At 41.9% G+C, this 26,622-nt stretch overlaps 2 protein-coding genes across 4 annotated transcripts; one reads left to right on the top strand and one right to left on the bottom strand.

Moving 5' to 3' along the window:
• Positions 1-81: 81 nt before the first annotated feature.
• On the bottom strand, positions 82-12,984 carry LOC139162055 (glutathione S-transferase kappa 1-like). 3 transcript variants are annotated; one of them, XR_011558225.1, is made up of 8 exons: positions 12,762-12,964; positions 10,257-10,338; positions 7,017-7,145; positions 6,726-6,826; positions 6,290-6,325; positions 5,342-5,458; positions 3,789-4,506; positions 82-1,215 (listed from the first exon to the last, which is right to left on the bottom strand). XR_011558225.1 is itself a non-coding variant. In XM_070742034.1 (8 exons), the coding sequence occupies exons 1-8, from the start codon at positions 12,906-12,908 to the stop codon at positions 1,172-1,174; spliced, it is 750 nt and encodes a 249-aa protein (XP_070598135.1). In that variant the 5' UTR covers positions 12,909-12,984; the 3' UTR covers positions 82-1,171. The 3 variants fall into 3 exon arrangements, 2 of the variants coding, with proteins under 2 accessions (XP_070598135.1, XP_070598134.1); XM_070742034.1 differs by having other exon boundaries at positions 3,789-3,882; positions 12,762-12,984; XM_070742033.1 differs by lacking the exon at positions 7,017-7,145 and having other exon boundaries at positions 3,789-3,882; positions 12,762-12,961.
• Positions 12,985-12,995: 11 nt separating this feature from the next.
• LOC139162054 (glutathione S-transferase kappa 1-like) lies at positions 12,996-26,391 on the top strand. The gene is made up of 8 exons (XM_070742032.1): positions 12,996-13,301; positions 17,774-17,855; positions 19,971-20,099; positions 20,678-20,778; positions 22,379-22,414; positions 23,252-23,368; positions 24,360-24,453; positions 25,744-26,391. The coding sequence occupies exons 1-8, from the start codon at positions 13,158-13,160 to the stop codon at positions 25,773-25,775; spliced, it is 735 nt and encodes a 244-aa protein (XP_070598133.1). The 5' UTR covers positions 12,996-13,157; the 3' UTR covers positions 25,776-26,391.
• The last annotated feature ends 231 nt before the right edge of the window (positions 26,392-26,622 follow it).

Genomic DNA, 26,622 nt, shown 5'->3' with positions numbered 1-26,622 from the left:
CTCTCCATAAAAAGAACCCCCTCCAAACATAAGTTACCTGTTCAGAAATCCCCCCCCCAAAAAAACCCCCAAAACCTAAGCTGTGTCTTATTTTTTTTATTTATTTATTGGATTTGTATGCCACCCCTCTCCGAGGACTTGGGGCGGCTCACAACATATCAAAAGAACATAGCAAATACATCTAAAAATCCAATTAATATGACTAAAAAGACTTAAAAAGCTCCAATATAGTTTAAAAACATTAATCACCATTCACTCAACAAAACATACTAAAACACTCGTTGGTCAGGGGGGTAGGATCTAATCTAATTGCTGCCGATGGAAGAAGGTGAGATGAGGGGAATCAAAAAAATCCAAAACTTTAAGGCTTAAAAAAGAGGGACTCTGAGGTGGCGAGGAGCATGTGCCTCCCATACACCCGGCGTGAGGCTGCCTCCCATACACTGCGCCAGAAAGAAACCCAGGCGGGCGAGAGGGGGGAACCTCCCGCTCCTTTGACCGAAAGGTGGCTGCTGCTGCTGCTGATACCTGCTTCCTTTTCCTTCCCATGTTGATGGGCTTCTCTCGCTTGCTCGCTTTGTAGCCGGCGTGTTTTCTTCACTGTGGTGACTCCTCAGTTTGACTGAAGCCAAGTTGATCCGGCTGGGGCGAATCATCCCCTTTTGCCTTTCCGCGCCCAGATACTCAGGAAGGCAACCTCGCGATGGGTGTTTGAGAGGCAGCGCGAGGGAGTCACCACAGCAAAGTGGTTTATTCCCTCTCCAAACGCCCAGAGAAAGAAAAATGCTTTATTAGCTCTGGGCTGCCAAAGCCTTTTTAAGTGCCACTGAAAGGCTCCTCTGGCAGCCCAGAAAAGCACGAGATGGCCGGGATTAAAGGGGGAATGGCAGGAAATTGGCCAGGCCTTCTTGCTACTCTCAAATTTCCTGGGAAATTTTTCCGGGCTCAGGTTCTTAAGTAGAAAATGGTTCTTAAGTAAAGGCAAAAAAAATCTTTAACACCCGGTTCTTATCTAGAAAAGTTCTTAAGTAGAGACACCACTGTACTTCAAAACAATTATTATGATCTTTTATATTAAGCCAGTTCCAATGCCAGTCATCTTGTAAATGTAGGAAGTATATGATGTTTATAATATTACTAGGTTGCTTATTTTTCTCATTGCTCCTGAGAATTAAAGCTTAGATGATGTGGGAACCGGCCCCAGCCACTTTTCTCCTGTAAAGGAAAGCAATACCAAACAAAAAGTCAATTTCACAAAACAGGTGAAAGCCACAAATGACGATAAATTGAATTACATCTCATCCTACAGTTCAAACTTTCACATATGAAACATTTCGAGCACTGAACAGTTGCCCCCATTGTACTAAAGTGTTCTAACCCTGTCCCAAGGGTGATTTAGCACAGCGTTTCCCAACCGGTGTGCCGCGGCACACTAGTGTGCCGCGAGACAACGTCAGGTGTGCTGCGGCGAGAGGCGGCGGAGGAGAGTGGGCGGATCGGGCGGGCAATGGGGCAGGGCGGAGAAGCCAGGGGCGCGTTTGGCCGGAGGCACCTACTGCCGCACCTCCCTGCCCCTGCCTCCCCACGGTGCCTCCGGCCAAACGCGCCCCTGGCTTCTCCGCCCTGCCCCATTGCCCGCCCGATCCGCCCACTCTCCTCCGCCGCCGCCTCCTGCCTTGGGGCGAGCAATCCGGGAGTCCGGGACTGTGTGGCTTTGCGCCATGAAGAGAAAACGGCCGACTTTTCCCTGCTGCCGTTTTCTCTTCATGGCGCAAAGCCACACAGTCCCGGACTCCCTGATCGCTCGCTTCTCTGGTCAGCAAAGCCATCTGCCCAGGAAAGCGCCACGCTGGCCGGAGAAGCGAGCGATCCGGGAGTCCGGGACTGTGTGGCTTTCGGCCGGGCTAACGGGAGGCGGCGCGAGGCCGGGCGCTGGGGACGTCTGGGAGGGCGAGGAGGCTGAAGGCTGCTGCGCACTCCACTCTCTCTCCGGCTCTCTCTCGCTCTTTCTTTTTCTCTCTGTTGCTGGCGTGGTGAAAGAGAGAGAAAGAGAGAGAGAGAAAAAGGAGGGGAGAGAGAATGAGAGAAAGAAAGAGAAAGAGAGGGAAAGAAAGCAAGAGAGAGAGAGAAAGAAAGGGGGGAAGGAGGGAGAGGGAAAGACATAGAGGGAGGGAAGGAGGGAGAGAGAAAGAGAGCAAAAGAGAGAGGAAGAAAGAAAGAGGGATGGAGAGAAAGAAGGGAAGGAAGGAAGAGAGAAAGAGGGAGGGAGAAATAGAGTGAAATGGAGGAAGAGATTTTTTTTTGTCCAAACTTTTCTTTAGCCCCCCCCCCCCCCCGCCCCCTTCAGTGTTCCCCAGAATTTTGAAAACATGAATAATGTGCCGCGGCTCAAAAAAGGTTGGGAAACACTGATTTAGCAAACACCTGGCAAAACTGAAATATATTTTAAACTTAAAATGTTTTGAGCTTGAAATATTTCAAACACCTCTAGTTATTAGTACAAAACATCACTGCATTTGCTTTATTACCTCACAAGACCCAGTTAATATTCCAGGCCACCTAACTATATTCAAGACTTGAGTCCCAAGTATGATTTGTACCTGCTCTACTCTAAACCCAGCCCTAAACTACAGTAGGAAGAAACAGAGATGATCCTCTACGTATCTGAGAAATACACTGCTCAAAAAAATAAAGGGAACACTTAAAAAACAATATAACTTCAAATAAATCAAACTTCTCTTAAATCAAACTGTCTATTTAGGAAGCAACACTGATTGACAATCAATTTCACATGCAGTTGTGCAAATGAAATATGAATATTAGAATATTAGAAATATTAGAATATTTCATTCATTCAGATCTAGGATATGTTATTTGAGTGTTCTCTTTATTTTTTGAGCAGTATATTTACTGTGCAACCCAAAATACTGCATTGTATATGAGAGACCACAGAACTTTTATCAAAGGTCCTGAAAACTCTTCCAGAATTGAAAGAAATAGAGGGACTTTGTTACAAAACAAAAGAAAGCTCCGAGAACTGAAGAAAAGATTTGAAATATGCCTGATCTATCATTAGCTTTTTGCAGGCACATTTTGCTACTTCTGTTATCCTCTCGTACTTGATTTTTGGCATGACAGAAAGACATCCAAATGTAAAAGTGTAAAACATACACAAATCCCATTTATATGTGTTCCTTTCTGGAATACTCTGGAGTGAGAGTTATATAAAAAGGTTATGATTCCGTTCAATTCAGAACACGATTGCATGGATTCTCCCTATCTTATAAAGCAACCCTCCCAAAGAGCCTGTCTGAGTTGAGAAGTCAGCTTAATCCAGGCCACATCTCCGGGTATTTCATTTATTCAATGCATAACTGCCTGCAAACCACTATTTGAGGAATCCCATTCCACAGTAGTGCTTGCTCACTTACTGAGTGTTTCTGTTTCAGTAATAAATAAATGAGGCATAGACCCATATTAATGGCTATATCTGTTTGATATTCTCAGCTGGAAAATTTTGTAATGAATTTTAAATGCATTGACCAGAGGAAGTTTCTAGCCACTGCTGACTCGTTGAAACTCTGGATAGTCTCACCCACTTTTAGGCTCTTTTTGATATCTCAAAAATCTACTGTTTCAAACAGTACTTCCAGATTAAAATGCACAGGAGGGCAACATTAACAATCACTAATATCCCCCCCTGCCCAATCCAAGACATTAAAATTTTTCTCTTTTTTCATTTTTTAGGAAAACTCAATAATTCACAACAAAACATTCATAACACTCACCCAAAGCATTTCCTAGTAGTTCTATACGATCTGAACCAAAGAAAAGCTGGGGTTGTCCATCAGTCTGGATAACTAAACATGGCAATCCAAATGCCTATTTGGGAAAACCCAAAGTAAGATATAAGTAGAGAATTCTGCTGCATCAAACTAGTTCATGGTAACAGATGCAAACCAGAATAGTTCCAATGTGTCAATTAGTGTCTGTATTAGGTGGCTTCACGTTTAACCTGCATTTCCTAAGGAGTTTTTAAAGTTTCTTTTTAAATGTGTATTATTGCTCTCCCCTACCCCATACAAGAACTGGGAAATGGGCCCAATTCACCTGTGCCTCCACAACATTGCTAGTTTGTTAAAAAATGAACATGAAACATGTTCAAATACCATCAAAATTCACATGCTCACCTGGATAAGGAGAAAACAGATCAAAAGCCATAAAAGGAAAGATAGATCAATTGCCACACCTGCGAAATCTTTTGTCAACTTTTTGAGTGTCCTGAGTATCACTGTTTTTCACAATGCTGAATACCAATTACCATCCATCCAACTATTTATACTTTGGTAGTTGCTGGTGCATTTTATCTTAAATTATAAAGCTTAAGTAAGATTAAGAAGCCGCCCTGAGTCTGTGGACTATGCGCACTGCTTTTCACTGCAGCAATGTTGGCACACAACTACCGTATTTTTCGCTCTATAAGACGCACCTGCTGATAAGACGAACCTAGATTTTAGAGGAGGAAAATAGAAAAAAAATATTTTGAGCCAAAAAGTGGGCTAAAATATTTATTACAATAACAGAATAACTTAACAACTGGGAAGCGGGTTCGGGGGGGGTGCTGGAAAGCCCCCCAGGCCGGCTGCGATCTTTTAAAACAGCCGCGCCGCTTCTCAGCTGACTCCTGAAGTGCGGAAGTTCGCCTTTGGCTTTTGGCTTCAGGAGTCAGCTGGGAAGCGGCGCGGCTGTTTTAAAAGATCGCAGCCGGCCTGGGGGGCTTTCCAGCACACACACACCCCGAACCCCCAACTCGGAACCGCGTTCAGATGATTCCCCCCCGTCCCCGTCCCTGCTCCCCCTCTGCTCCAGCGCCTCCTCCCCCCCCCCCTGCCTGCATCTTCGCTCCATAAGACGGGGCTGATCCTACTTTGGGAGGGGAAAAACTGCGTCTTATGGAGCGAAAAATACGGTATGCACCAGTCCTCATAAATAGATTACATAGCAGTTCAAGCTGATTTGCATGTAGAATAGTTTTATAAAATAACTCACTAGATGGGAAGTAATAAGCAGTTACCTTGCTGCTCTGCTATATTATATTATTATAAGGTTGCCCATTTGCCTTGCACTGTGTTAATTTGACAGCAATATTTTAATGCTAGCTATGGATAATAGTTACAAATAAGCCAGAAGGTTCTGAGAGGATACAGTTCTTCTAAAGTTACTTCACTAGGCAACAAAGTTGCTCATCACTGCATTATAGAATTCAGCTTCCCAAGATCCTACATCTTTTTGAAAATAGATTGTGATTGAAAGATATATTTCATAAAATATTGGCCCTTACCCCAAAATTCAGGACTTCATCCGTTGTCTCTTTCAGGCGATTCTTCACTTCAGGTGAGGTGCTCATTTTCAGAAGCTCCTGGCTTTTGTCGGGGGACAACCCTGCTTTCTCTCCAGCCTGAGGGGCAGAGGAACCAAATAGTCGAGAAGGTGCAGCCAACTTTATTTCTACTACATATTTCTTAACTGCCAATCTCCCAGGGGCTCTGGGCAGTGTAAAGTTGACTGGATAAAACTTCAGGCAACTTTCTATGCTGAACAGACGTTAATCTACAGGAGTCCATTTTCTGAGCAGCAAATGTTATGAAAGGGCCTCAGCTTTTGTGAGCTGCAATTCATGAAGTATGATGAAGTAGCCTGTCATGTAAGGAAGCTTATGCTCTTTCTTAAAATGTATTAGTCATAAAATTACTACCAGATTCCTTCTGGGTTATTATTATTAGGCTCTCTGGCTAAAAGTTTCCTCCTTTCTCTGGCATCTCCAGAGTCTTAGGCTAAGACTTTTCTGCCTAGTTTCTAGAAATGAATGAATCAAACTGCAGAATGTTTACTGGCTTTGACATACTTAATATTAAGTAGAATACAATTCTTTTTAAAAAATACGACATAGGTCATATGGCCTAGGAAAACTCCATTTCCATGCACCAGACCCAGTTTGAACTCTACTGACAAACTTAATTTCTCCCAGTTTGCTAATTTTAAAAGAATAAAAGACATCTACACCCTTCAAAAGATTCATGACTAAGGAAGAGAACGTAGCCACACAAGTTCCCTTCTGTGTGGACAGTCCTACAAGAGTTCCACACTTACAGCAGCAGACATCTAAACGCTTTCCAATTTAAACTTATTTCAGAATTATCCAGCCAGAAGCACAGACCGGCCCTTTTGCATCTAAACCACCCTGAAGGAGAAGAGCAACAGAAGAGCACAAAGAGGGGCAGGAACTTACTGCCAATATACTTTCTGGCTGAACTATGTCTTCATCCTGGAAAAACAAAAAATATTACAAGTGATTAATAAAACCCGTGGATAAGATGGGTCAGGGAAATAGCGAGGTAAGAAAAGAAAATTAAACAAAAACCATGTCTAAATGAAACTGGACAAATAGGTCCAATTTCCCTAATTTAATCTAGGCAGGGAATAGGGAGAGAATGAAGAGGAAAATGAGATATAGCTGAAATTCCAGACTGTCCTATTCATTTAATTGGGTCTTAAAGAATACTTAAATTTCTGTAGGCCCCCACATAGTTCTGCATTTCGCTTAGTTGACTGACAAGCATGCAAGTCTCATTAAAATGATTTCAACTTTCTTGCCTGAGTGATTATCTGAAAGGCTAAAGAAATCCCAAGAGAGACGCATATGTGTGCAGGACCTCAATACTTACCCTGGACCAAATGCGCATCCAGAGTTCTCTAGAAACAGGCTCCAGAAACTGAGGTTCTGCTATATTGACAGCAGTGATGAAACGCATGGCAGGCAGACTTCCTATAGACAATAGAGACAGTAGTGTGCACTATGAACGCTGTATAAATGGTAAAGAACCGACAAACACACCCTTAATTTTAAAAGGACATCTTTAACTTTCTACTTCCTGATGTCCTCCACATGGGCAGAAACCATCATTTCCAAAATGCTTAAGTGGCACCGGTTTGGAAAAAACAATCTCTTACATTACCTTTCACTATCACAGAGTTTACGAAATCCTTCGGTAAATTCAATGGCACTTGGCAATAGTTTGCCATTCGACCAATATCCTTTAGCATATACTCTCCTCTCTTGGGAAGCATTGCTGGAGGTTGGTTCCCTGTTGCAAAAGATTGCAATTCACAAAATACGATTTCAATTGTAAACTTTTAATTTTATGCTTGTGTTTTATTTTCCATCCATAAAAGTAAGGGAAACTAATATTCTAGGTTTGCATAGGATTGTGGAAAACTGAATATTGCATGCTAAATTTTAATGTAGAGAAGAAAATATTTATTATATTTGGGGGTTTTAACTGTAAGAAATTCGACCAAAATTAGTTGTTATAGAACAGCCAAATATATAGTTAACTATGAACAAATCATACTAGACAGTGGCAATTCCCAACAGATCTTGCTCTCAACTCAGCAAAGCCTTTAAATAGGAAAACAATCCAGCTGCACTCATTTCTAATTACCAATCAATTTAATGATCTCATGGATATCAGAGACCTTCAAATATGACACCTAGTGTTCTACTTTTTTTCTCTTTGATATAAGGATTTTTAAATAGAGATCTTAAAGAGCTTAAGAACAATACATTGACAAAAAGGAAAAAGGATTAGAAAAGTTAGACACAGAATAGGAAACCAGAGAAATAAATCAATAAAATTTCCAAATAAATAGATAAATTAGAAACATTTATACAATTTTTTTTTGGGGGGGGGGGAGTTTATAATTAAATAATACACCAGTAAGAACAGAATTAAATCTATATTAGGAACGGAGATTATTTGAATGTTGCAAATGAACACTAGAGGGGACTAAAGAACTACAGATAAAGAATAAAATTATCAACATTTAAAGTAAGGTCCAAAGTGGCCAATCCAGTATAATTTTTTAATTAATGAAGAGTTCTTTATAAATGGAACAAGAAATTAATAACTAACATCTTAGAAAGCATAAACATTCCAATGAAGATGTTAAGGGGAATTTTAAAAAGCAAATTATACCCAACCACATATATAGAAAAGAGAATAATAGAGTTGGAAAGGACCTTTGGAAATCTTCTAGTCCAACTTCTGCTCAGTCAAGAGACCCTATACTAGTGATGGCAAATCTTTTCAACACTGAGGGCCCAAACCAGAACTTGTACACGCGTGTGTGTGTGTGTGCCAGAAACCTGAAACTGGCTATCTGGTCTTTGGGTTTCTGTTGGGCGCAAACACAGGTGTCCGTCAAGCATGGAAGAGCAACTACTGATGGTGCACATCCCCCACAGGTTTCCCATCGTGGCCCTAAACTATTTCAGACAAGTGACTGTCCAGTCTCTTCTTAAAAGCCCCCAGTGATGGGGCACCTGCAACTTCTGAAGGCAAACCATTTACCCGGCATGCCCAAATATGAGAGGGAGCTCACTGCTCCCTTTTGCCTTTTCAGCCCCACTCCAGGGGCCATCCCTAGCAAGGCATAAGCAGCCCAGATTCAAATCCTTAGAAGGGTATGGCTAACTGATGAAAGCTAAAAAGCTTCAAATACAGTGGAACCCCGACATAAGAGCTGCTCTACTTAAGAGCAACTCGAGATAAGAGCTGGGAGGGGAGAGATATTTTTGTTCTACTTACAAGCCCAAATTCGACATACAAGCGCCAAGGAGCTGTCTCCTGAAGCCAAACGCTAACTTCCGCGTTCGGCTTCAGGAGACAGCTGCGAAGCGGCGCGCGTGTTTTAAAAGGTTGCAGCCGGCCTGGGGGGCTCGGGGGGGGTGCTTGCAGCTTTCTTTCTTGCTCTTTTTCTTTCTCTCTTTTACCTTCCCTTCCTCTATTTCTTCTTTTCTTTCTCCTTCCCACCTTCTTCCCTCCCTCCCTCCCTTCACTCATTCCTCTCTTACTCTCCCCTTTCATAAGTTTCCTTGCTTCCTTCCTCTGTTCCTGTCCCTTCCCCCTTTCTTTCTTTCTTTCTTTCTTTCTTTCTTTCTTTCTTTCTTTCTTTCTTTCTTTCTTGCTCTTTTTCTTTCTCTCTTTTACCTTCCCTTCCTCTATTTCTTCTTTTCTTTCTCCTTCCCACCTTCTTCCCTCCCTCCCTCCCTTCACTCATTCCTCTCTTACTCCCCCCTTTCATAAGTTTCCTTGCTTCCTTCCTCTGTTCCTGTCCCTTCCCCCTTTCTTTCTTTCTTTCTTTCTTTCTTGCTCTTTTTCTTTCTCTCTTTTACCTTCCCTTCCTCTATTTCTTCTTTTCTTTCTCCTTCCCACCTTCTTCCCTCCCTCCCTCCCTTCACTCATTCCTCTCTTACTCTCCCCTTTCATAAGTTTCCTTGCTTCCTTCCTCTGTTCCTGTCCCTTCCCCCTTTCTTTCTTTCTTTCTTTCTTTCTTTCTTGCTCTTTTTCTTTCTCTCTTTTACCTTCCCTTCCTCTATTTCTTCTTTTCTTTCTCCTTCCCACCTTCTTCCCTCCCTCCCTCCCTCCCTTCACTCATTCCTCTCTTACTCTCCCCTTTCATAAGTTTCCTTGCTTCCTTCCTCTGTTCCTGTCCCTTCCCTCTTTCCTTCCTTCCTTCCCACCCTCCGTCCATTCATTCACCCATTCCTCTCTTGATCGCTTAAAGCCGGTCCCTGGTGCAAAAAGGGTTGGGGACCTCTGTCCTACAGGATTGGGTGGCAGAGAAGTTGAACATATGTAAATTTAAAAGTTTAAGAAAGTTTACAAGTTAAGTGAAAGAAACTTCATTATTCATTTATATGTACATGTACATTTCTTCATTAAAAACATGTCTTTCTGCATAATTTAGACTAACTTTGTGAGTTTTTTGAGGGCTGGAACCAATTAAAATTATTTACATTAATTCCTATGGGGAAAAGTCGTTCGAGATAAGAGCTGCTCGACTTAAGAGCCCAGGTCCGGAACGAATTAAACTCGTATCTCGAGGTACCACTGTAGATCTATATCAGTCTCCCTTTATTTTTTTATCAGTTCTTTGCAAGTTTGGAAAATATGGTTTGGTGTCTGGATGGACCCTGGAGTGGGGCTGAAAAGACAAAAGGGAACAGTGAGCTCTCTCCCATATTTGGGCCTGCTGGGGGACTCGACAGAAAAACATATATACATATATATACCTGTATATATACGTTCACCAATTTCTTTGATCTAGGGTTTTGCAACTCTATGTTTCTAACTAGTTGCTGCAGGAGTCTGTCTAATCTTCATCTAAGCTCTGTTGAACAATAAAATACTTACCAGTTGCCTTCATTATCCCTCCAAGAAAAACTGGCCGCAAATGCAGATCTAGATTCCAGATGGGACGGTACCTGCAAATAATCTAGAGAGATGACAGGGATTATTAATATTATTACAGGTGGTCCTTGATTTATGATTACAGTTGAACCCTAAATGCTAAGTGAGACATTTGAGTTTTGCCAAATTTTTTCTTGCCACAGTTCTTAAATTAATCACTGCAGTTAAGTTAGCAATATAAGTGAATCTTGACTTTTGCTTGTCAGAAGATCGCAAAAAGTGATTACATGACACCAGAACATTGCAACCATCATAAATATGAGCCAAGGGTCAAGTGTCTGCATTTTGAACATGTAACCGTGGGGATGATTGTAGATGAGAAAACTTCAAGTCACTATTTTTGGTGCCTTTGTAGTTTCGAACAATCGCTAAATGAATGGATGTAAGTTGAGGACTACTGTACCTGTACTGAGAACTATAAATCAGAAAATGTAAAGTAACAATTGTAAGATTACAGGGTAAAAGAATCTATGTTTCACGCAATAGAAAACGAGAGCTTTCACAAATATATTTTATTTATAATCCATTTTTCCTTCAGGAGCATAGAGTGGCATACGTGCAGTGAAGGGCTACCAAATTTTTTACTACCACACTGTGGGCATGGCTTATGCAGGACACCCTGCATTTTCTTTCAACATCTTTCAATGCAAATTGGGTGTTCTGGGGTGGAGCTCCGTTTTTCCTACCCCACTGCATTCCACCATCCCGTCCTGGCAGCAGCCCACCCCTGCATACACGCCATTCTTTCCTCCTAGTTTCCCTCACAATATTTCTGTGAAGTAGGCTGATCTGAGAGGAAGCAACTAGCCCAAAGTCACCCAGTGTTTCCAAAGCTTGGGTGGAGTGGAAGCTTGACTTCCCTACCCCTAGACCAGTCCTTCTCAAATAGTGGGGGGCGCCAGGTAACATGCAAGGTCCCTCTTTGCCTGGAACGGGAATGTTTTCCCAGTTTCATACTGCTCCGAACCCGGAAGAGAAAGCAGCCAGGCAGAGCAGGGTGGGATGGCTGCGTGAGTTTTTGTTGTTCTCAGCAGGCGCTATGCATATGCCTGCCTAACCGAAAACAGGCTCCATTGAGTTCAACATCACTTATTCCCAGGTAAGTGGGCAGAGCAGCCTTACTCAGCCAATAGTTTGTTTGCAGCTACAATAAGTAAAATATTAACACTAAAATTCCATTGGGGCCCAGATCAGAGAGTTGGGGGGGGGGGGCAAAATATTTACTTCTTTGGGAGATGGGGGGGTATAACAGAAAATAATTTGAGAAGCACTGCCCTAGTCCAATACTATAACCACTACACCACAGTGGTTCCACATGCATCTATTTAAAGACAAGACTCCAGAAGCAAACAAGTTTATCATTTGGCATGAACCTTCATATGCTACACTATCATATGTTCATTGAAGATCAGGTGAAAGTTTATTAGGATATAAATCCAGGAAAAATGAAGTATCACAAGAACTAAACACATACTGGGACTATTTTTTTCTTTTTAAAAACCCTGTCTTTATTATTTTAGTAGCTGGAGCGGGGGTGTCTTCCCTAGTTAGAAGAGCATATTACAAAGGCTGGGGGGAATCCCACAAATTCCAGCAGCTTTCACAAACTTATTGGGGAATGGAACAAGACAACCAGAGATCAAAAGATGGTAAGTGTTAAGAAAAATAATTAAATGGTGAAACCAAGATTACTAAAATGAAGTATCTTGGAGGCTGGCCCAGCTGACGGAAGGAGTGGAGAGGCCCACTCTTTTGTGTCATTCTTTGTCAAGTGGACCAGGTGTCCACTTGTCTGATTTTTGCAGCCTTATTTGAAAAGAAACCATCACAAAAACAGCATACGTGGTGGGAAAAAAGTGCTCTTTCTAATGAAGCAAAAATGAAGATGATTGAAGGTGAGAAAACAGAGAGCTCTGTTTCATCACCTTCAATCATCTTCATTAGAAAGAGCATATTTTTTTTCTGTCTCTCTGTTTTCTCAACTTCAATCATCTTCATTTTTATTTCATTAGAAAGAGCACGTTTTTTCTATCATATATGTTGTTTTTGTGATGGTTTCTTTTCAAATAAGGCTTCGATTTCACCTGGTCCACTTGACAAAGAATGACCCAAATCTAGGTTCTACTGCTATTAGCAAACAGCATGACACGGGACTCTAAACCAAGAAAGTTCCGGTCAGCTGTGAAGCTGTACAGGAATCAAAGCTGATTTCTTTTTGTACTGCAGATTTACTCCCCTAAGTCTTACTGCCCTTAATTACAAGAGCATGGTTTTTTTTTAAAAAAGAAAGAACTACCATTGCTACTCTTACCCTACTCCAAATGGTACCTAATGGGGCAAGTAATCGGACTAAAGCCCGACAGGTAAGGCTCCTGAGCAACCTAGGCTCTGCTTGATTTGGAAGACCCAAGAGCTTTGCTTCCACACGGCTTTTTCCAGCGCTTTTACCTCAAAGCCAAGCCAGGAGTAGGGGGAGACGACGTCGTAGAAACACTCCACCTTCTTCTTGCCGACCCTCGGACTCCCGCGCGCTGTCGCCATGGTCCGCCGGAAAGCCCCGTTGAGGAGGAGAGAAACCCTGCGAGTCCACAACATGCTCCAAAGCGGACCCAAAGACGCGTTTGACGCCGTCACGTGTAACTTTCGGAGCCCAACCCACTCCAGGCTTCTCACTCGGCAAGCGGAGGAAGGCGGGGAAACGTCGCTTGGGGCGGCCTCAGTTGCCGCCCCAATAACGGCGGTTGAGGAAACCACAGGGATCTTCGCACTTATAGGGGCAGGGGGGGGTAAACCTGCGTAAAGCGCGTCTTTTAGGTGCGACTTCTTTCACTTCGCTCCGGAGACATGTGGGCCCGCAGGTTTTCTCCCCTCCTCAATGGGGCTTTCCGACGGACCGTGGCGACAGCGCGCGGGAGTCCGGGGGTCGGCCAGAAGAAGGTGGAGTGTTTTTACGACGTCTTATCCCCCTACTCCTGGTTTGGTTTTGAGGTGAGAGCGCGAGGAAAAAGCCACGTGGAAGCAAAGCCCTTCCCTCTTACCCGTGTCTTCCAAATCAAGCAGAGCCTATGTTGCTCAGGAGCCTTACCTGTCGGACTTTAGTCCGATTTCCTGCCCCGTTAGGTGCGATTTGAAGTAGGTTAAAAGTAGCAATGGTAGTTCTTCCTTTTTTTTTTTTTAAAGTGCTCTTGTAAGTCAGTGTTCCCCAACCCTGGCAACCTGAAGATATCTGGTCTTCAACTCCCAGAATTCCCCTCCCAGCATTCTGGGAGTTGAAGTCTAGATATCTTCAAGTTGCCAAGGTTGGGGAACACTGTTGTAAGTAAGCGCAGTAAGACTTAGAAGAGTAAATCCGCAGTGGAAAAAGAAATCGGCTTTGATTCCTGTACAGTGAATTGCAGCTTCAGATGACTGGAACTTTCTTGGATGAGAGTCCCGTGTCATGCTGTTTGCTAACGTGGAGATGCACCACGGAGGATGGCCCTTTCTTGAAGTCCACTTGCCTTCTGGAAAAAAGCACCTTTGGGACAACCATGACCTGGGTCTGGTGTAGGCAAAGTTGACTCTTCTCTGACTTGTGGACTTCAACTCTCAGAATTCTTGAGACAATCATGCTAGCTCAGGAATTCTGGGAGTTGAAGTCCACATGTCATAGAAGAGCCAACTTTGCCTACCCCTGAGCTGGGTGACTGAGAATCTCCATAGAAGCCCGGGTGATGACGTTTTGCAAACCGGGGCCTCTTTACATCTGGATCTTGCAGTAAAAAGTGGGCCTTTTCCCTCCTTCCGTCAGCTGGGCCAGCCTCCAAAGATACTTCATTTTAGTATTCTTGGTTTCACCATTTAATTATTAACGCTTACCATCTTTTGATCCCTGGTTGTTTTGTTCCTATCTCCAATAAGTTTGTGAAAGCTCCTGGAATTTTGTGGGATTACCCCCAGCCTTAGAAAAAGCTTCTGTTGCCCTTGACAAACATTTGCAACTTCTAGATAATGTTCAGTATATCATAAAACCCTCATCTGGAAATACTCCATCCTAGGAAAAAAAGGGAAAGGAGTAGAGGGAAACATCCCCCCCACCGCTGCCAATTGCCAGCAGTTATCATAAAGCTTCTAATACTTTCTTGGTTTCAACTTTGACCCACTTTTCTGTGGCTGCTGCAAACATTGCAACACTTGTCATGCCTGCACTATGGATTGTGGGTATGCTGGGAATAGAGTGCAATATTAAAATAAGCTGTGTAAGTGATAAGTCACATAACCCTGAGGTTAGTTTGAATTATTGGATTTTGGAACTATTTGTGAATGTGGAGTGCGTTGCCTTGAGCTGGAGGAAAGCAAATCCTGATAGGTATATAAATATTTCAAAATACTCTTGTCAAGCGGGAGGTGGATCATAATTCATTCAATAAGAATGGAGTGGAAGAATTTTTTGGTCCGAACAGGATTTGGTCAGAAGCATTCTTGACCAAAGACTCTACTGTACTTTGGTCTTCAAGAATCAAAGTCTGGATGTTTAAGGTTTTGTGTGCCATCTAGTGGTAATCCCTATTTTTGCAGTCCCTATATACTGTACAGCAGGGGTGTCAAACTTGTTTCATGGCGGTGTCATGTGACATATCAGGACTTCGTCCCCTTCACTAAACTGGGCATGGGTGTGGCCAGTGCATGACACATACGACCCGTGAGCTGCAAGTTTGACAGCCCTGATGTACAGTATTCCAATCTTGAATGATTACACAGTATGGCTTGCACTATCAGGTATCCATAAACTTAATATATTGTTTACAAACTATCCATTTTACCCCAGGGAATATATTAATTTCTACTTTATATTCTTTTCCCCCTCTGCAACGAATGCTTAATATTTTGGGTGGTTTTGTGTCAGTCGGCTATGATGAATAGTATTACTTAAAATACCAAAGTACTTTATTCCCATTTCAAATTACAGTTAAAGATAATCCTCTACTTAAGACCGGTTGCTTAGTGACCATTCCTTGGAGCTGTGGGGAGGGTAAAAACACCCTCCCCATCCCCCCGGAGGCTCTCTGGAAGCCAAAAATCAGCTGGCCAGCACACACGTGCACTTTGGAGCTGAGCTAGGGCAACGGCTCGTGTGCCAGCAGATATGGTTCTGTGTGCCACCTGTGTCAGTCGTGCCATAGGTTTGCCATCACTGGCATAGATATGAATTTCATGCCAAATGATAAACCTGTTTGCTTCTGGAGTCTTGTCTTTAAATACAGTGATCTCTCGGTTAGCGCGGGGGTTACGTTCCAAGACCTCCCGCGCTAACCGATTTCCGCGTTATACTGGATGCGGAAGTAAAAACACCATCTGCGCATGTGCGCCATTTTTTTCATGGCCGCACATGCGCAGATGGTGGAGTTTGCGTGTGGGCGGCGGGGAAGACCAAGGGAAGGTTCCTTCAGCCGCCCAACAGCTGATCTGCTCCGCAGCGCGGAAGCAGCGAGGAGCCGAAGATGGGGTTTCCCCGTTGCCGCGCTGCGGAGCGGATCAGGTGTTGGGCGGCTGAAGGAACCTTCCCTTGGTCTTCCCGCCAGATCACTTGCCGCTTGCCGCTTGCCAGTCCACGCCCCCCGGATGAGCGGCCCCGCATGGCCCCAGCGCCGGACTCCGTTGCTGAACGCCGAAACCGGAAGGGGCGAGGTGGGGGGGGGGAGAACGGGAGGCTCAGCATTCCGTCAGTCGCAGCGCTGGCTGTCAACTTTTCTTTTTAGCACTGGGGAGGCAAGTCAGCTCCTGCCCAGTTTTAAAAAGAAAAGTTGACAGCCAGCGCTGCGGCTGACGGAATGCTGAGCTTCCCGTTCTCTCTCCGCCCCCTCGCCCCTTCGCCCCCCTTTGTTCCTTGGAGAAGTGCTGGTGAGGAGCAGAAGGTCTGTCTTGCCTCAATCCCCAGCACTTCTCCTAGGAACACAGGGAGGCGAAGGGGCGAGGGGGGGGGGAGAGAAAACGGGAGGCTCAGCATTCCGTCAGTCGCAGCGCTGGCTGTCAACTTTTCTTTTTAGCACTGGGGAGGCAAGTCAGCTCCTGCCCAGTTTTAAAAAGAAAAGTTGACAGCCAGCGATTGTTCCGCTGCCGCCAGCATGGCCTGGCTGGCAGCGGAAGATGTAACGGAGCCCACGGGGGATTCGCCTTCCTCCCACCCGCAGCCGAGACTGATCGTGGGCTCCTTCGCAACCTCGGAGAGCTTCCAGGGCATGAAAGCTCACGAAAACCAGGAAGCTCTCCGAGGTTGCGAAGGAGCCCACGATCAGTCGGCTGCGGGCGGGAGGAAAGCGAATGCCACGGGGCTGGGCTCGGCTCCCCCCTCGGCTCCCCCCCTTACCAGCCCCGCCGCGGAAGGCTCCATTCTGTTCCCTGCCGGCCCGATTGAGCGGCCGGCGGTCTCCATTCAGGGAACAGAATGGAGCCTTCCGCAGCGGGGCTGATAAGGGGGGGAGCCGAGGGGGGAGCCGAGCCCAGCCCCGTGGCATTCGCTTTCCTCCCGCCCGCAGTTGACGTCCACCCCCTCCTCGGTGTCCCCGGCACCCAGCGTCCCCACGCCGCCTCCACCTCCCGGTAATGCGCCCGACCTCTGCCTCTCTCTTTCTCTCTCATATACCACGCCGGCAACAGGGAGAGAAAGAGAGAGAGAACTAGCGTGGACTTATTTTTTATTTTTTAATATTTTATTTTTTTAATTAATATTTTTTGAAAAACCGCGTTGCAGCGTTTCGCGCTAATCGAGACCGTGCTAATCGAGGGATCACTGTAGATGCATTTGGAACCATTGTGGTCTAGTGGTTATAGTATTGGACTAGGGGTAGGAAAGCCAAGCTTCTACTCCACCCAAGCTTTGGAAATACTAGGTGAATTTGAGCTAGTCGCTTCCTTTCACATCAGCCTACTTCCCAGAAATATTGTGGGGGGTATTGTGGGGCGTATGCCACCCTATGCTCCTGAACGAAAAATGGATTATAAATAAAATATATTTGTGATAGTGCTCGTTTCCTATTGTGGGAGCATACAGATGTTGCTTTACATTTTCTGATTTATAGTTCCCAATACAGGTAGTCCTCAACTTGCACCCATTCATTTAGTGATTGTTCAAAACTACAAAGGCACCAAAAATAGTAACTTGAAGTTTTCTCATCTATGGTCATCTCCACAGTTACATGTTCAAAATGCAGACACTTGACCCTTGGCTCATATTTATGACGGTTGCAATGTTCTGGTGTCATGTGATCACTTTTTGCGATCTTCTGACAAGCAAAAGTCAAGATTCACTTAATAACTATATTGCTAACTTAACAACTACAGTGATTAATTTAAGAACTGTGGCAAGAAAAAAATTGGCAAAACTCAAATGTCTCACTTAGCAATGGACATTTAGGGTTCAACTGTAATCATAAATTGAGGACCACCTGTAATGATATTATTAATCCCTGTCATCTCTGTAGATTATTTCCAGGTATCGTCCCATCTGGAATCTAGATCTGCATTTGCGGCCAGTTTTCTTTTTAGGGATACTAAAGGCAACTGGTAAGTATTTTATTGTTTAACCAAGCTTAGATGAAGATTAAACAGACTCCTGTAGCAACTATTTAGAAACATAGAGTTGCAAAACCCTAGATCAAAGAGATTGCTGAAGCATTGCATGTTTGTTTTTCTCACTCTGTTCTTTCTTTTAAGGCAATCTGAACTAGCTCTATTATATGTAATATCTATCTATCTACGGGGGTGGACAAAAAATGGAAACACTTGACTTTTTGGCATCATAATGTTTGAACATGTTCAAATCAATCAAAACTTGACATATTTTAATGTTTTTTTTAATTCTGTTAGTTGATATGTTTTTTTAAACTACCTTTTTTTTTTTTACAGAAATTTAAGGAAATTGGTTATAACCTTCTAGAAATGGCAGAGCTCTCAGACTTTCAAAGAGGCCAAATTGTTGGTGCTCGAATGGCAGGCGCTAGTGTAACAGAAAGTGCCCGAATGTTTGGCGTTTCAAGAGGTAATGTCTCAAAAGTAATGACTGCTTTTGAAAGAGAAGGGAAAACGTCCTCAGCTAAGCACAGGTCTGGTCAAAAGTCAAATTTGTCTGAGAGAGACTGTCGGACTCTAAAGCGAATTGTTAGAGCAGATCACAAGCCCACAGCTCCTAAAATCACTGCAGAGCGCAATAGACACGTACAGAACCCAGTTTCCACAAAAACTGTTTGAAGGGAGCTTCACAAATGGTGTTTCCATTAATTTGCCCACCCCCTGCATATATATCTCTATATATATCTATAGCTATCTATCTACCTATAATGGCTAGTCTAGTGAAAAAAAGGACTACACGTGACATATTTGAAGGGCTGCCACATGAAAAAGGGGGTCAACCTCTTCTCCAAATCAAGGAGGGAAGCAACCTAAAACTAAGGAAAAATTCTCAAGACTAACCCACAGTGGAGTGGTTTGCCTTCAGAAGTTGCAGGTGCCCCATCACTGCGGGCTTTTAAGAAGAGAGTAGATAGTCAATTGTTTGAAATGGTATAACAAAGCCATCTCTTGGGCATGTGTACCATCGGCAGTTGCTCTTCTGATTTCTGGCATATGCTTGCCATCCAGCTGGTCTTTGCGCCCACCAGAAACCCAAAGATCAGGTGATCAGTTTCGGGTTTTCGGCACACACACACACACGTTCTGGTTTGGGCACTCGGTGTTGAAAAGAGTTGCCATCACTGGTATAGGGTCTCCCGATTGAGCAGGGACTAGAAGACTTCCATGGGTCCCTTCCAACTATATTCTGTATACAGTATGTGATTGGGTAAAAGTTGCTTTTTAAAATTTCCCTTAACATCTTCATTGGAATCTTTATGTTTTCTAAGATATTAGTTATTAATATCTTGTTCCATTTTTAAAGAACTCTTCAAGTAATTAAAAAAGTATACCGGATTGGCCATTTTAAAGATTGATAATTTTTTTTCTTTATCCATGGTTCTTTAGCCCCCTCTAGTGTTCATTTGCAACATTCAAAGAATCTCCATTTCTATAGAGGTGTATTATTTAATTGTACACATTTTTTCCAAATTGTACAAATGTTTCAAATGTATTTATTTATTTGTAAACTTTATTGATTTATTCTTCTCATTTCCTATTCTGTTTATAACTTTCCTAATCCTATTTCCTTTTTGTCAATGTGTTGTTCTTAAACACTTAAGATCTCTATTTAAAAATCCTTATATCAAAGAGGGGGGAAAAGTAGAACACCAGGTGTCATATTTGAAGGTCTCTGATATCCATGAGATCATTAAATTGATTGGTAATTAGAAATGAGTGCATTTTTCTGTTTAAAGGCTTTGCTAGGTTGAGAGCAAGATCTCTTGGAAATTGTCACTGTCTAGTATGATTTGTTCACAGTTAACTGTGTACTTGGCTGTTCTGTAACAACTAATTTTGGTTGAATTTCTTACGAATAAAACCCCCAAACATAATAAATATTTTCTTCCCTCCATTAAAATTTAGCATGCAATATTCAGTTTTCCACAATCCTATGCAAACCTAGAATATTAGTTTCCCATACTTTGATGGATGGGAAATAAACACAAACACAAAATGAAAGGTTTACTATTGAAATCCTATTTTGTGAATTGCAATCTTTTGCAACAGGAAACCAGCCTCCAGCAATGCTTCCCAAGAAAGGAGAGTATATGCTAAAGGATATCGGTCGAATGGCAAGGTATTGCCAAGTGCCATTGAATTTACCGAAGGATTTCATAAACTCTGTGATGGTGAAAGGTAATGAAAGAGATGATTTTCTCCAAATTGGTGCCAGTTTATTTATTTAATATTATTTTGTCAACTTTATAGGCCGCCCTTCTCCTAGCAGACTCAGGGTGTCTTGCAACAATAAAATGGTTATAAAATTAAGATACCCCAATACATAGAATAAAAACAATTAGAAAAATTAAAACCCATTATAAACAGCATATATTCATCACTCATTCATACTACTGCAGGAGCGGGAAACTATCGCTCAATCACCCAGGCCTGCCCACATAAGTGTGTTTTGAAAAGCAAGGAGAGGAGGGGGGGTTGGTTCCAGAGGACTGGGGTCACAACAAAGAAGGCTCTTCCCTGTGGTCCTGCCAGCCAGCACTGCTTGGCCGATGGGACCCAGAAAAGGCCGACTGTGCGATCTAATCGGTTACTGGTCCTAAGACATGTAGGGAAATTATGGTTTCTGGCCAAGTGGAAGACATCAGGAAGTAGAAAGTTAAATATGTCATTTTAAAATTAAGGGTGTGTTTGTCATGCCTTTAGCATTTATACAGCGTTTCTACTGCACCTTTGTATTATGTCTCTACTGTCACCAGGAAGTCTGCCTGCCATGCGTTTCATCACTGCTGTCGATATAGCAGAACCTCAGTTTCTGGAGCCTGTTTCTAGAGAACTCTGGATGCGCCTTTGGTCCAGGGTAAGTACTGAGGTCCTGCACACATATGCGTCTCTCTTGGGATTTCTTTAGCCTTTCAGATAATCACACAGGCAAGAAAATTGAAATCATTTTAATGAGATTTGCATGCCTGTCAGTCAACTAAACAAAATTACAGAACTATGTGAGGGCCCACAGACCTTTAAGTATTCTTTAAGACTAGTGTTGGGCGAACCGAACCCAAACCCAATTTTTTTTTAAACTTCTGGCAAAGTTTAGGTTCGACGTTCGCTCAAACACCGCGAAACACCACTGCCCGGGAGGAGAGTTGGGAATCCCATCGTGTTATTTCCCACCTCCTTTTGCTTGCTGCACTGCAAGCAAAAGGAGCTGGGGAACCCCATGATGGAATTCCGGGGGCGGAGCTTTGATATTACGTATACTTCTTCCTGACCTCCCTTTACTTGCTTGGAAGAAAGGGCAGAAGCATTGCTGGTTCTATAGAGTAATGGTTAGCGCTCTGGACTTTGAATCTAGTGATCCGGGTTCAAATCTCGGTGGAACCTCCTTTCTTTAGAAAAATTTTAATTTTTTATTATTATTATTATTATCATCATCATCATCATGCTTCTTTATATAATAAAAGGGGTTTGGGTCCTTTTAATGCTTTCTTAGTGGGGAAAAAAGAAAGCATTAAAAGGACCCTCCAGCTCATGGGGGCAATAGGGAACCTTCCCGATGTGCCCATGGAAATAATTAATAAATAATGATGATCATGATGATAATAATAATAATAATAATAATAATAATAATAATAATAAATAATAATTTTAAAAAATTAAAAAAAATTTAAAAAGGAGTTTCCACCGAGATTTGAACCCAAGATCACTGGATTCAAAGTCCAGAGTGCTAACCATTACACTATAGAACCAGCGATGCTTTTGCTCTCTCTTCTAAGCAAACAAAGGGAGGTCCTTTCAGCAAAAGGAGCTGGGAAATCCCACAATGGGATTCTGGGGGTGGAGGTTTGACGTCACGGAGGGTTCGGGTTCGGCGAACTCACCCGAAATTTACGGCCAGTTCGGCCGAACTCGCCAAACCCGAACACTGTTGGGTTCACCCATCACTATTTAAGACCCAATTAAATGAATAAGTCTGTAATTAACATATGAATTACAGAATAAACAAAATAAAGACTATTACGTAGTTTGGGGAAAACTATATAGTTGGATAGAAAAGAAAAAAGAATTGAATTCATGTCTAAGAAAAAGAAAGACTCGTTGAAAACAGAATTGTAACATATTTATTAAGTTGATTGACCTTGTGCTCGTTTTATGTTTGTAAGTGTGTTTGTATGTTTATTTCTGTTTTGTTTTTCATTATTAAATTTTTTTTTAAAAAAATTAAAAAAATAAATGAATAAGCCTGGAATTTCAGCTATATCTCATTTTCCTCTTCATTCTCTTCCTATTCCCAGGGTTAAATTAGGGAAATTGGACCTATTTGTCCAGTTTCATTTAAACAAAGGCCATTGTTGTACTTCATGGTTTTTGTTTAGTTTTCTTTTCTTACCTCACTGTTTCCCTGACCCACCTTATCCACGAGCTTTATTAATCACTTGCCCTATTTTTTGTTTTTCCAGGATGAAGACATAGTTCAGCCAGAAAGTATATTGGCAGTAAGTTCCTGCCCCTCTTTGTGCTCTTCTGTTGCTCTTCTCCTTCAGGGTGGTTTAGATGCAAAAGGGCCGGTCTGTGCTTCTGGCTGGATAATTCTGAAATAAGTTTAAATTGGAGAGTGTTTAGGTGCATGCTCTGTAAGTGTGGAACTCTTGTAGGACTGTCCACACAGAAGGGAACTTGTGTGGCTACGTTCTCTTCCTTAGTCATGAATCTTTTGAAGGGTGTAGATGTCTTTTATTCTTTTAAAATTAGCAAATTGGGAGAAATTAAGTTTGTCAGTAGAGTTCAAAATGGGTCTAGTGCATGGAAATGGGAGGTTTTTTAGACTATATAACCTGTGGTTTACTTTTTAAAACAATTGTATACTACTTAATATTAAGTATATCAAAGCCAGTAAACACTCTGCAGTTTGATTCATTCATTTCTAGAAACTAGGCAGAAAAGTCTCAGCCTGACTCTCTAGATGCCAGAGAAAGGAGGAAATTTTTAGCTAGAGAGACTAATAATAATAATAATAATAATCCAGAAGGAATCTGGTAGTAATTTTATGACTAAAATTTTTTAAGAAAGAGCATAAGCTTCCTTACATGACAGGCTACTTCATCATACTTCATGAATTGCAGCACCCAAAAACTGAGGCCCTTTCATAATGTTTCCTGCTCAGAAAATGGACTCCTGTAGATTAACGTCTGTTCAGCATAGAAAGTTGCCTGAAGTTTTATCCAGTCAACTTTACACTGCCCAGAGCCCCTGGGAGATTGGCAGTTAAGAAATATGTAGTAGAAATAAAGTTGGCTGCACCTTCTCGACTATTTGGTTCCTCTGCCCCTCAGGCTGGAGAGAAAGCAGGGTTGTCCCCCGACAAAAGCCAGGAGCTTCTGAAAATGAGCACCTCACCTGAAGTGAAGAATCGCCTGAAAGAGACAACGGATGAAGTCCTGAATTTTGGGGTAAGGGCCAATATTTTATGAAATATATCTTCCAATCACAGTCTACTTTCAAAAAGATGTAGGATCTTGGGAAGCTGAATTTTTAATGGTCTTATGAGCAACTTCGTTGACTAATGAAATAATTTTAGAAGAACTGTATCCTCTCTGAACCTTCTGGCTTATTTGTAACTATTATCCATTAAAATGTTGCTGTCAAATTGACAAAGAGCAGGGCAGATGGCCAGCCTTATGATAATTAATACAATATAGCAGAGCAGCAAGTGAGTTATTTTATAAAACTATTCCACATGCAGATCAGCTTCAACTGCTGTGTAATGTGTAAGGTCTGTTTATGAGGACTGGTGCATAGTTGTGTGCCAACATTGCTGCAGTGAAAAACAGCATAATCCACATTTGAGCCAAAGGGAGATACTGTAAGTAGGGTTTGCTTAGGAGCAACCACACATTTGCTTCTTAATCTTACTTAAGATTTATAGTTTAAGCTAAAATGCATCAGCAGCTACCAAAGTATAGATAGTTGGATGGATGGCAATTGGTATTCAGCATTGTGAAAAACAGTGATACTCAGGACACTCAAAAAGTTGACAAAAGGCAAAGACTTTCTAAAGTTGGGAGATTTTGCAAGAGTGGCAATTGATCTTTCTTTCTTTTTATGGCCTTTGATCTGTTTTCTCCTCATCCAGGTGAGCATGTGAATTTTGATGGTATTTGAACATGTTTCATGTTCATGTTAGAACAAACTAGCGATGTTGGGGAGGCACAGGTGAATTGGGCCCATTTCCCAGTTCTTGTATGGGGTGGGGGAGAGCAATAATACACATTTAAAAAGAAACTTTAAAAACTCCTTAGGAAATGCAAGTTAAATGTGAAGCCACCTAATACAGACACTAACTGACACATTGGAACTATTCTGGTTTGCATCTGTTACCTTGAACTAGTTTGATGCAGCAGAATTCTCTACTTATATCTTATGTTGGGTTTTCCCAAATAGGCATTTGGAGTGCCATGTTTTGTTATCCAGGCTGATGGAAAACCCCAGCTTTTCTTTGGTTCAGATCGTATTGAACTACTAGGAAATGCTTTGGGTGAGTGTTATTAATGTTTTGTTGTGAATTATTTTCATTAAAAATGGAGGGGAAATGAAAATTTTGAATGCCTTGGGTTTGGGGGGGGGGATATTAGTGATTGTTAAGGTTGCCCTCCTGTGCATTTTAATCTGGAGGTACTGTTTGAAACAGAAGCGTTTTGAGATGTCAAGAACAGCTGCTGGAACATAGTGGCTAGAAACTTCTTCTGGCCAATGCATTTAAAATTCATTACAAAATTTTCCAGCTGAGAATATCAAACAGATATAGCCATTAATATGGGTCTATGCCTCATTTATTTATTACTGAAACAGAAACACTCAGTAAGTGAGCAAGCACTACTGTGGAATGGGATTCCTCAAATAGTGGTTTGCAGGCAGTTATGCATTGAATAAATGAAATACCTGGAGATGTGGCCTGGATTAGGCTGACTTCTGAACTCAGACAGGCTCTTTGGGAGGGTTGCTTTATAAGATAGGGAGAATCTGTGCAATCATGTTCTGAATTGAACGGAATCATAACCTTTTTATATAACTCTCACTCCAGAATATTCCAGAAAGGAACACGTATAAATGGGATTTGTGTATTTTTTACACTTTTACATTTGGATGTCTTTCTCTCATACCAAAAATCAAATATGAGGATAACAGAAGTAGCAAAATGTTCCTGCAAAAAGCTAATGATAGATCAGCCATATTTCAGATCTTTTCTTCAGTTCTCGGAGCTTTCCTTTGTTTTAAAACAAAGTTCCTCTATTTCTTTCAAATCTGGAAGAGTTTTCAGGACCTTTGATAAAAGTTCTGTGGTCTCATATACAGCGTAGCACAGTAAATATTTCTCAGATACTTAGAGGATCATCTCTCTTTGTTTCTTCATACTGTATTTTAGGGCTAGGGTTAGAGCAGCATAGATAGAAATCATACTTGGGACTCAAGTCTTGAATATAATTAGGTAGCCTGGAATATTAACTGGATCTTGTGAGGTAATAAAGCAAATGCAGTGATGTTTTGTACTAACAACTAGAGGTGTTTGAAATATTTAAAGCTCAAAACATTTTAAGTTTAAAACATATTTCAATTTAGCCAGAAGTGTTTGCTAAATGACCCTTGGGACATTTGTTCTAATTGTGTTAGAACACTTTAGTACAATGAGAGCAACTGTTCAGTGCTCGAAATGTTTCAGATCTGAAAGTTTGAACTGTAGGATAAGATGTAATTCAATTTATCCTCATTTGTGGGTTTAACTTGTTTTATTAATTTGATTTATGGTTTGCTTTGCTTTAATTCACAGGAGAAAAGTGGATGGGGCCAGTTCCCACATAATCTAAGCTCTAATTTTCAGGAGCAATGAGAAAAATAAGCAACCAAGTAATATTATAAACATCATGTACTGTACTTCCTACATTTACAAGATGACTGGCATTGGAACTGGCTTAATATAAAAGATTATAATAATTGTTTTCAAATACCATGCAACTGCCAAGATTGAAGCTCTCAGAGCAGAGTGTTGTTGCAACCACTGAGTACCAGGATCTAAAAGGCTCTAAAAGATAATGAATTGTCATGGAAAGATCCAAGAGATCAGTTCCTGGTGGAATAACATCTGGTTTCCTGTGATTCCCAAAAAGATGAAAGCAGTTACCTGTGGTCAAGGTAACTGACAATTCCCATGTGCTAGGAGTCTTCAGTAGTCCAGACTCCAGATGCTTGTCTGCAAGAATTATTTTCTCTATCTTTTACCATCTACACCAGCCACCAAAGCAAAGAGCTATGTAATAATTCTGGTTGAGAAAAGCAAAAATATTAGTAGGTTGCTTTTTACCATCATTAACAATCATTTATATAATATTGCATTTTATCCCCTCTCTTTGTTTAGCAACACCATTGTCATTAAGGGAAATAATATTTAAGTAGATGTGCATTAGAGAGCTGTAAAATTTACTGGTTGCTACTTTCTCATTCAGATGAGGTTCATGCAAGTAGGGTAGTGTTACTTTCACCCTGTGGTTTGGGCCAGGCTACTCGGCTATCAGAACGTCCACACCCTGAATGAACCTGCCATACAACCCGTATGTGCGTATCCACTAGCACAATCCGAGATTAGTTGAGGGAAAGACCAGAAGCAATGTGAGGAAATATTATTTTACTGAAAGAGTAGTAGACGCTTGGA

Source organism: Erythrolamprus reginae, chromosome 2, assembly GCF_031021105.1.
Source record: "Erythrolamprus reginae isolate rEryReg1 chromosome 2, rEryReg1.hap1, whole genome shotgun sequence".
Classification (NCBI taxonomy): domain Eukaryota; kingdom Metazoa; phylum Chordata; class Lepidosauria; order Squamata; family Dipsadidae; genus Erythrolamprus; species Erythrolamprus reginae.
Note: the sequence above shows the minus strand (reverse complement) of the source record. Positions and strands in the feature narration are given on the sequence as shown.